At 44.4% G+C, this 10424-nt stretch overlaps 1 protein-coding gene across 1 annotated transcript in view; it reads right to left on the bottom strand.

Annotated features, from left to right (window-relative positions):
* Nucleotides 1–10424, bottom strand: part of TMPRSS3 (transmembrane protease, serine 3) — a 57572-nt gene that overhangs the window by 20397 nt on the left and 26751 nt on the right. Inside the window, exons 9-11 of the mRNA XM_019523878.1 lie at nt 9467–9636; nt 3715–3810; nt 1724–1866 (exon numbers count right to left, since the gene is read on the bottom strand). Coding sequence (XP_019379423.1) covers nt 1724–1866; nt 3715–3810; nt 9467–9636 — 409 coding nt within the window. The remainder of the gene's footprint in view (nt 1–1723; nt 1867–3714; nt 3811–9466; nt 9637–10424) is intronic.

Below are 10424 nucleotides of genomic sequence, written 5' to 3'. Positions count from 1 at the left end.
ATGTCTGTCCCTAGGCTAACAGGCTGGCTGCTTTGTATCAGCTCTTGAAGATCCCCAATTCTCCTTATTTTATATGGAACTAGAATATCTCATGTAGACTTCTGGATTCCCCCCTGGACACCAGGCCTAAATGGGGGTAATACCTAAATAGTAGGCATTATAGCACCTAACTTATAAACACTCAAACCTTTTATTGGATCTCACTTTTTACACACTTATAAAAATAAGTAAACTTTTCCTCTCCCTACCCCAGTGACATACCATGAGTCTCCAGCACCCAGGGACCAATACTTGCATTTTTGCACACCCCACCCCCCAAATCCTTCTGGGTGGTGAGTGGCCAGACATAAGCTGGTGGCAGGGGGGCGGGATAGTGAACAGCCAGATGTGAAGCCGGATGGGGGTGTGTGTGGAGGATGGCAAGCAGCTGAACATGAAGAAGCCAGCAGTTGCAGCGGCAGAGTGGGGGTGGGGGTGGAGCAGTTGGACATGAAGCCAGCGGTGATGGTGGCAACGTGGAGTGGTGGCAACCACCCACCCCCTCTTGCTATGACACTGATTTTGAGTGTTCATGGCCACAGGGAGCCTCTTGGCTGCAGGGCCCCCTGTGGCCACAGGTTCCTCAGGATAGGGATAAAAACTCTGAAGGGCACAATAAGAATGCTGAAGGGCCCAGCCAGTGCCCCCTCCTCCCCTCCCCCCCACCCCGTCAGTCTGCTACTGCTCTGCCCTTCACTTTTGAGCTTCTTCGGGAAAGGCTGTGATACCACATATGTGGGAGAAGTAGCTGGTCTCGCCTCTGGGTCTCTCTCCAGCACCTGCATCTGAAGCAATAGATCTTAGTCATAGCTAGATGTGAATGATAGAAGCACCAGTACACTCCAGCCAGCTGGCACTGACAAATCTCTTGGGTACTGGGATGGTGGGTTTTGCTTGTGTGCTCAGTATCAAACAAATGGCCAGATTTGGTGAAAGAGAGGAATTTTTCCACAGGTCAGATTGACAGGGACTGTTGTTGCTTCTCCTTCTTTTGTAGTGTGGGGTGGTTTCACTTGGTAGGATCATCTGAGCATATTTTGCCAAACAAATTTCCTGCCATTGCAGTGGCTCAGGCATCAATGTTCCTCTAGTCTCTCCTGCTGTTTTCCTGTGACACACTGTCATCGTTTGTTGTCTTTTTTTAGCCATCAGGTGCTTTGTGGCTGTGGTATGTGATAGGGGTCAGAGCAGATGTTCCTCTGACCTATCTATTTCACTACAAATCATTTTCTTAAGTCCTACCATCCCCATGTTTATATGTTTTTATTATTTCTCACATAAGTCAGTCAATTGGAAACTAAATGCTCTGGTAGTTCTGTATTGACCATGCGATGTGCACCTTGCAGCTCTCATGAATTGTTCATATTGTGGACTCTTCACCTTGGCTTCTGCATGAATGGATGGTATCATGCTTAAGCATATAAGGAAAGCCTAGAAATATTGTAAGTAATTTTTTCTTTAAAGAAATATAAATTTACTTTCTGAAGCAGCAGATAAAGTGATCAGGATAGAAGTAGGGAGGGAATTGTAAACAAGGAACGCAAGCCCAGTGAATCTGATATAGTAAACAGATGCCAATATTTGCTGATAAAAAGGCAGGGAGTGTCTCCTGATAACTTACTACTCAGATGTTTTCCACCTAATTTTAATCAACACAGTTATAGTTAAGAAAAACATTTCATACCTGACAAGTGTCAACACCTCCTCTTAAAAAACCAGCACACAGCATTGAAGCAGTTATGATTCCTCCATAGACATCCCTATGATTGCAAATCTTATTGGAAATCAAAGGCACACTAGCATAATTCATTGTCTCTGAAGTATCACCTGTTAAAAAGAAAAAGAGAAAATTCTCCTTTTCCGTGTCTGCACTCTTACGTTTCTTTAATTTCCCTGAAATCCATTTCCTATAATAATGAACAAAGGATTAAGTATAGAAGCATTAGAAAGACAAAGATGAAAGGAATACAGTAAACCTCACAGTGCTGATATACAAGCATGGCACCTAGGTGTCCTGTCACCTGCCAAGACAACCCCAAAATCAGCTACAGTGGGCGTGGCTACATGAGATGCTTTAAGGCACATTAGCCTAAATTTAAGGCACATTAGGGAGCGTGTCTACATGTGTACACCCTCAATGCACTTTAAAAATGGTGATTTGGGGCTAATCGTGCCTAAATTTGATACCTATAAATGCAAATGCTGGTATCAAATTTAGGTGCAAATAGTGAAAGTGCATTCACACACTTGTAGATGCTGTGTGTGTGATCTGATTTGGGATAGCCTCAAGTCAATCCATACACAGCGTTAATGTGCTTTAACACCTGCATGTGTAAACACCTGCCTAAACCCACTTAATGCATATTAAGATAATGCACATTAAATTTAGGCACGCTTAAATGCATGTGTAGTATGAAGCCCAGTATGAAGTTGTGAAAGTTGTGCTTTATGTTTTTTTTTTACAAACTAAGACAACTAATGGCAAAATTCATTAAGCTCTTGTCTTGCAGTTCTCACCCTTTCTAGACTCAAGGCACCCCTCAATTGGCTTGAGGCACCCCCAAGAAAATGCTAGATCATAGCTTTCACTCGGTGTTTGACTACATAAAAATATTACAGCAGTTTACCTGTTGCAAAGAACAAAGAGCACAGCATCTCAGAAAATTTGAAATACCTGGCTTTATCTTGTGGATTATGTTTGCATACCTAATAATGTTAGTATTCCATGGCACCCCACAACACCTGTGAAAGGATCTGAAGGCACCACAGGATGCACAGCACCCCAATTGAGAATCACTGTTCTGGACGATAACTATTCTTGCTAATATTAATGGCAATATCTGCTGTGAATTAAGCTCCCTGTGTAGTTAGCAAGTCATTTTGCAAGCTGCTCTTGATTTTCTTTGAAAATATTCATTGTTCCTAAGTGTCTGCCAAAGAATTTGGATGGATAATTTTCACTAACAGGGCCTGTTTGCAAACTGTTTACTTTTGCCCATTTGCTGTTCCCTGCTCATGTCGTGTGGAGTTACCCATCTCTTCCTCTCAATTTCTGAAGGTACCCAATATTTGTTCTTCTCTCTGAATGAATTATTGAAACATTTCAAACAAAAGAATGCAGGGTAGTGGGGAAATTGCATATAATGTCTATCTAGTGTGAGTGGTCAATACTTTTACTTTCATGGAGTGATACTCCAAATATTTGTGACTGATAGGACCTAATGAATCAGAATAAAGTGAACTGCTTTTATCTGTGATATTATTCACAGTTCAATTTTCTTATCTAGGCAGCTGTGATATAAATGTACAGTACATTTCAGTACAGTTGTGCTCCTTGTTCTTGGCAAACAAGTTAAGAAAATATTGTAGGTGGAACCGTATGCTAGAAGTAAATTTATTTCTATGCACGGAGCCTGCCCAGGGACTATCCACTACATATTGTGTGTTATTTGAGGGCTTACGTGGTGCACATGTCCAATTTGGATCCACTGCCCAAAGATATATGTCATCTGAGGTCACTACTATACTCAATAGTACAATACTTAGAAATAGCTCTATGTCATTCAGATTTTTCTGAAGATTGAATGTTGGCTAATACTACTGCTAGATATAGCATTTATTCATCATGATGTATTTTAGTATATAAAATTAAGAATGGACATTTCAAATACTTACCTCCCTCTTCTGTAGCTCCCCATCCTGATATCCAGCACAATTTCCCTGCTGGAAAATGTTCACCAAAATTGGGCAGACAAATTGGCTCTATCAGACCTATTTGAAGAGACATAATTTCTCTGTAAAACCAGCAGAGGAAGAAAGTAACATTCATTTTACTGGAGTTAGTTTGGATTTTCAACCTGTAATTGAGAAAAGAATCTGACCTTTTGGCTAAGCCAGAAATGTGTATGTATATTCAACATAAGGAGTGCATCCACACATGCACCCCTGCACAGCAAGTACTCAATGACTGCAAAGTACCCTCAATACTATATGACTGTGCAGTACAGCACAGTCCCAGTGGTGCACCGGTCATTTCCAACCCTACTGCGCAGTAGCAATGAGTTGTTGAGAAGTAGTGGTGGCATCACAGTTAGTGCCCACCAGTGCTATGTCACTGTAGTATCTCATGTACGTGCTCCCAAGGAGATGCAAATTAAAAACAGCTGTTGCTTTACTAATTCAGTGTTTCACAGGGAAAACTGTAAAACAGCTATAAAACAAGATTTCCAAGGAGAAAATGAAATTATCAGGCAATTCTTTATATCTCTCTCCTTTTGCATCCAAGGTCCAAAATCCAAAGCAACATCAAAACATAGCATTGTAGTGTGCTAAAGCATTGAATACAGTGGCATGGGGCTACATTTGTATGTGTATAACGTTGCCCTCTACTGACTGATGGTGAGGATTTTGCAAATGCTTTTACTGCTTTTCTCTCATAGAATCATAGAAAATGAGGGCTGGAAGGGGCCTCAGGAGGTCATCTAGTCCAACCCCCTGCTCAAAGCAGGCCCACCCCCAACTAGATCATCCCAACCAAAGCTTTGTCTAGCCAGGTCTTAAAAACCTCCAAGGGTGGAGAGTCCACAACCCCTCTGGGTAACCTGTTCCAATGCTTCACCACCCTCCCAGTGAGAATTTTTTTCGTAATATCTAACCTAAACTTCCCTTGCAGCAACTTGAGACCATTGCCCCTTATTCTGTCATCTGCCACCACTAACAACAGTCTAGCTCCATCTTCTCTGGACCCCCTTCAGGTAGTTAAAGGCTGCTATCAGATTCCCCCACCGTCTTTTCTTCTGCAGACTAAATAAGACCCGTTCCCTCAGGAAGGAGTAGGTAGTCATCAGATGAGAGGGTAAGATACTTTATTTGTCTGTTAGTCTGTCTTCAAACTTAGTCAGTTTTTCTTGTGTCAGTCTTTTCTCATATATAATACATCCTTTTGTTGTTTGTCTTCCCTACTTCATTGCCTGGGGTAAAGAGTGATTTAGGTGTAAGTGATATTCCAGGCTAGCCCATTCTATGGAAAGAGGGACCTAAAATTCTTTTACATTCCAAGGAGAAGCCACCTGGAGTTGGCAAAGTTTCTCCTGCTGCAGCTGTGAGATCCAGTATAAGGGCATTTGAACCAAGGCCTTAAAGGATTATTGCCAGAGCAAACCTTGACTGATTCCTTGGGACAGGCAGCAGGACTGTGGGGACAAACTTGTGGCTCCAGAGATACCCCACAGAAGGGCTTGTGACAATGCCTTCTTTAATCAGGAAGTACTTACAGATTGTTGTTAATGTTTTCCCATGAGTGACTTGGTGCCTCCTGAGTCTTGGGCACCCACAGAAGCAAGTGGCGGTGGCAGGAACAGACCTGGTGATCACCCACAGATGCTGCTGGTGGCGGCGGCAGCGAGGACAGCTCTGTCGGGGGGGGTACGTGCCCCCCTGTACCCTGCTACCAGTCACCTATGTGTTTTCCAATTTCAGTCCTCCAGATATGGCAATTGCAGCCAGCATCATGATCTGAGAATTAGGGTGACTTGTTTTTTAACTTAAATGGATCACCCTTTTTTAACTGATGTGACTTTTCTTTGAAACATTAGTACTTTTGAAGGGTGCCTGATTCACTGCCCTAGATGCTGCACACCTTCCTGTATGCACAGATGTGAGTACAGTAAGGCAGTGACAGCATAAACGTGTTTACCCTTCAGTCTCTCTTATAAGCTAGAAGAGAGAGAGAAGTTTATTTCTGACAGAGATGGAGAAAGCGACTTGGAAAAGAAATAAATAAATACACTGATGTAAGCAGCCACCCCCTTCTCTGTAACTTCCAGAAGCCCATGTAGTTTTGATATTAAAGTGATAAAGTCATCATAGAATCACAGAAAAATAGGGCTTGAAGGGACTTCATGAGATCATCTAGTTGAGACCTCTGGACCTCAACCTGATTCTCAACCTTTCTAGATTCAAGGAACCCCTGGTCAGACTCCAGGTATCCCTAGAAAAATCCCAGCTCTTAATTTTCACCTTTTTTTTTTACTATGGAAAATACTAGAGCAAGTCTTCTGTTTGCAAAAACTCAGAAAGACCACAACAGGTCTGAATGTTAGATATACACTATAGATTCCTACTTGTTAGACATACTATAGATTCCTACTTGAAATCTTTTGAGTTTATCTTACAAATCCTGCTTGCACACCAAACAGTGCTAATATTGCATGGCACCCCACAGCACCCTTGAAAGGATCTGAAGGCCCCCCAGGGTGCCATGATACTTGGATTGTGAATCACCAACTCCTGTCCAAGCAGATGACCACAATAAACTGAATAAAAATACAGTTTTTATTCTTATTACATCAACCCCCAGCCTAGCCAGCCCATGGTGGGAGGGACTTAACCCAGCTACTGCAAGTGACAAAGAAACACAACCAGCTATCATCCCTAAGATAAAACACAGAGTGGTCATTGTGGGTGACTCCCTCCTGAGGGGGACAGAGGGAACGAACTGTCGCCCCGACCCTTTAGCCTGGGAGGTCTGCTGCCTCTCGGGAGCTCGTATCCAGGATGTGGCTGAGAGGATCCCAAAACTTATCCAGCCCTCCAACCGCTACCCTATGTTCATTATCCATGTGGGCACAAATGACACAGCTCAGAGCAATCCCAGCTGGGTCATAAGTGGCTACCGGGCTCTGGGAGAGGGGCTAAGGGGGTTGGGAGTGCAGGTGTTTTTCTCGATCCCCTGAGCACTACCAAGAGTAACTAGGAATAAAGGCCACAAGTTGACTGAGAGTACGTTCAGGCTAGACATTAGGAAGCACTACTTCACAGTCAGGGCGGCTAGGATCTGGAACCAACTTCTAAGGGAAGTGGTGCTGGCTCCTACCCTGGGGGTCTTCAAAAGGAGCCTAGATAATCACCTAGCTAGGTTATCTGACCCCAGCATTCTTTCCTGTCCATGGCAGGGGGTCAGACTTGATGATCTGCTCAGGTCCCTTCTGATCTTACCAACTATGAAACTATTTCCTTCCATGACCAGGTGATGTATCACCTGTACAAAAGGAAAGAGGTTGATGTCATAATTTGGACTTCAAAAAAGTCTTTGATGTCCTTGTGGAAAAATTGGGCATATACAGCCTCGACTACTCCACAAGCAGACTGGCCAAGTTCCCTGATGACACCAAACTTTGGGGAAGAGTGTCCACACTTGAGGAAAGGCTGGTGATCCAGGCTAACCTTGATACACTTGCAAGGTGGGTGGATGAAAACCTGATGGCATTCAATATAGAGAAATTCAAGGTGCTTCACCTCGGGAATAAAAACCTGCATCACGCTCATAGGCTCGGCAATGGTACACTCACTAACACCATAACTGAAAGATACTTGGGGGTCATGACTGACCACAAGATGAATATGAGCCACTAATGCAATACCGCAACTGGCAAAACCCTGGCTTGCATCTACTGATGCATCTCGAGCAAGACCCAGGATGTCATCCTTGGCTTGATGTACTGCATCCAGTTCTGGGCTTCAGAATTTAGGAAGGACGTGGAAAAGCTTGAAAGAATCCAGAGGAGAGACACACACGTGATCAGAGGGCAAGAGAATGGGTGTTATGAAAAGAGGCTGCGAGCTATGGTAGGACTCTGCAGTCTGGAGAAGCATAGGCTCAGGGGTGACTTGGTGGCAGCCAATAAGTACATCAGGTGTCTGCATCAGGATCTGGGGGAACTCCTGTTCACCAGAGTACCCTGGGGGATGGCAAGGTCCAACGATCACAAACTCCTGCAAGACTGTTTTAGGCTGGACATAGGTAAAAACTTTACTGTCTGAGCCCCCCCAAGGCCTGGAACAAACTTCCCCCCAGAGGTGATGCAAGCACCTACTCCGGACACTTTCAAGAAACACTTGGACATTTATCTTTCTGGGATCCTTTGACCCTAGCTGACTTTCTTCCCCTTGGGAGGAAGGCTGGGGGCTAGACCTGATCATCTCAGAAGGTCCCTTCCATGCCTAATGTCTATTAAGTCTATGAAAATGAACTGGCAAATTTGTATTTACAAGAATCCAAGACAACTGAATTTAAGACAACCGACAACAATTAGATTCTAAACATGGACAATATGTTAATTTGTTACAATTTTTAAGTACAGAATCTTAACTATGGGAGGGTGATCTTAAATTGGTTCCCTCCTCCCCGCCTACCACTGCAATGGGAAAAGCAGCAGTAGATGGAAGATGGGGTGGGGGGAAGGGGTGGATGGAGAATGGAGTCAAGTGGCTTGATCCCTGACCCTTGCTGCCTCCCCTCCAACTTGCCCCTCTGCCACTAGTCCCTTGCTCACCTCCCCCCTTGATGCCGGCACACCCCAGTGCCTGCATCCCCTTCCACTTGCCCCCCATGCCTACACCACCTTTTGCCTGTGCCCCCTGGCACCTGTACCCCACCATTTCCCTATCCCCACCCACTGCTGACCCCTGAAAGCCACCTGTGTTCCTGGAGCTAGAGCAGCTACTGCCACTAGTGCATGGCTGGGCGGAGGCTGGAGCAACCATGAGCTCTGTGCCCCAGGCTGAAGCAGGGCCAGGGCTAGGGCTGGGGCCAGAGCCAAAGGGTAATCAGCAGTAGAACAGGAGGAGGCAGGGGAGGTCCAAGCCTGTGGGGGGTAGAGGTGGTGGAGGAGTAGCAGCTGAGGCTGCAGCTCTGACCCCAAGTCTAGGTTGGGGCTGGAGCTGGAGCCTGCCCCCACCACTTCCTGGTACTCAAGTGCAAGATTGAGGGCTTTTTTCACCATGTTAAATGGGGAAGAAAACCTCATCCTGGATTTGAGTAAATATGGTATTTTTAAAGACCAGTGTGTGTATTTAGTATAACTGCATTGTTCATTTCCTTGTGATAGGGTGTTAAATACAGGCTATTTCCTCATATTGAGTATTATGGGCTTCATTTGTCTATGCCATGGGCCTCATCCAAAACCACTGAAATCAGCTGGACTCTCTCTATTAACCTCAATAAGTATGATTTATACCTTATTCACTGATAAAAATATGAGAAGACTGTTCTGTCTAGCAACCACCTTAAAGGATAGGCACCTGCTCTTTAGTATTGAGATTCAAAAGTTTAATTCAGGCTTCCTGCCCTGAGGCTCCTTAGAGATGTATGCCAGTGCTGCGGTGTCCTGATGTAGATATTGATCCAGGTTTCAATTTCCCTAGAGCTTATTGTGGGATTCAGATGCAGATTGAAATTGTTCCCCCCCTACAGTCAATAGGAGTTTGGCCACTGACTACAATAGAGCCAGGATTAAAGCAGGGTGCCCTGGGACAGGACCATTTCTTCCTCAAATAAATTTCTGATCAGCAACACTAGAATCCCCCCTAGATTTCCCCATAGAAGAAAATAAAAGCAAAGATAAAACTGATATGAAAAAAAGATTACCATTGAAAACAAGTGGTGCTGCCAGCTTTATCAGTGCTATGTCATTTCCCATTGTCTTGGGTTTATAATTTCTATGGTATATAATTTTTTCCACTGAACGCGGATTAACTGGAGCATCTTGCTGAGTCACAAAACCCACTTGCACACTCCATGAGCTAGGCACGTACAAACTGAAACAAAGAGGCAAGAAGCTGAGGAAGAATTTCCATGATTAAGAAACTTTAAAATTATTTACTGAGTCTTCATGCAAACTGAATAGCCATAGGCACTGGAATAGTTAAAAACCACAGAGTCTGTCTATTAATAATTGGCCATGTTTTGACTTTTACTCAGTATATGGCTATATCTTGTACAATACACGTGGAACTTTATGCTACCACTCAAAGCTGTCATGACTCTCCACATGTTTGTTGGTACAAGTCAAGGTTTTGACCTTTTCCTCTGAAGACCTATGAACTTTGCATCCTGCCTACGCAAAAACCTACTCCGTTACTGCACAACACCAAAACAGTTGAGACCAGGTTGGATGCTCAAAACAAGTCCCTGGATTTATTTATGGGACTAAGGCATTTTCAAGGGGGTAACGTCACTCTAGAACTCTTTTGCTGCCACTAACATATGAGTTTAAGACTTCAGTTTGGTCTTCAGTGCATAAAGTAATTCCAGTTCTTCAAGGGTTTAGCTTGTGCCAACCATGGATGGATTAAGACACTTGACTGGGAGCCATGAAACGGGTACTAAGTTTCTGACTACACTATAAAATCCCAGCAAGACTTTGGGATTTGGGGGGGAATTGGGGGGCTCATGCAGAGCCCCCCATGCAGCGTGGGGCAGTGGGGGGCAGCAGGGATCACTCTCCTGCCTGGCAGCACCCAGTGAGCACCAGAGCTTTTCCTTAAAGGGCCAGGAGATGGGGCAGGCAGGGCAACCATGGGGGGGGGGCTGCTGAGGAAGTGGG

The sequence above is a fragment of the Gavialis gangeticus genome, unplaced genomic scaffold, assembly GCF_001723915.1.
Source record: "Gavialis gangeticus isolate Ggan-Ray unplaced genomic scaffold, GavGan_comp1, whole genome shotgun sequence".
In the NCBI taxonomy this organism is placed as follows: Eukaryota; Metazoa; Chordata; order Crocodylia; family Gavialidae; genus Gavialis; species Gavialis gangeticus.
Note: the sequence above shows the minus strand (reverse complement) of the source record. Positions and strands in the feature narration are given on the sequence as shown.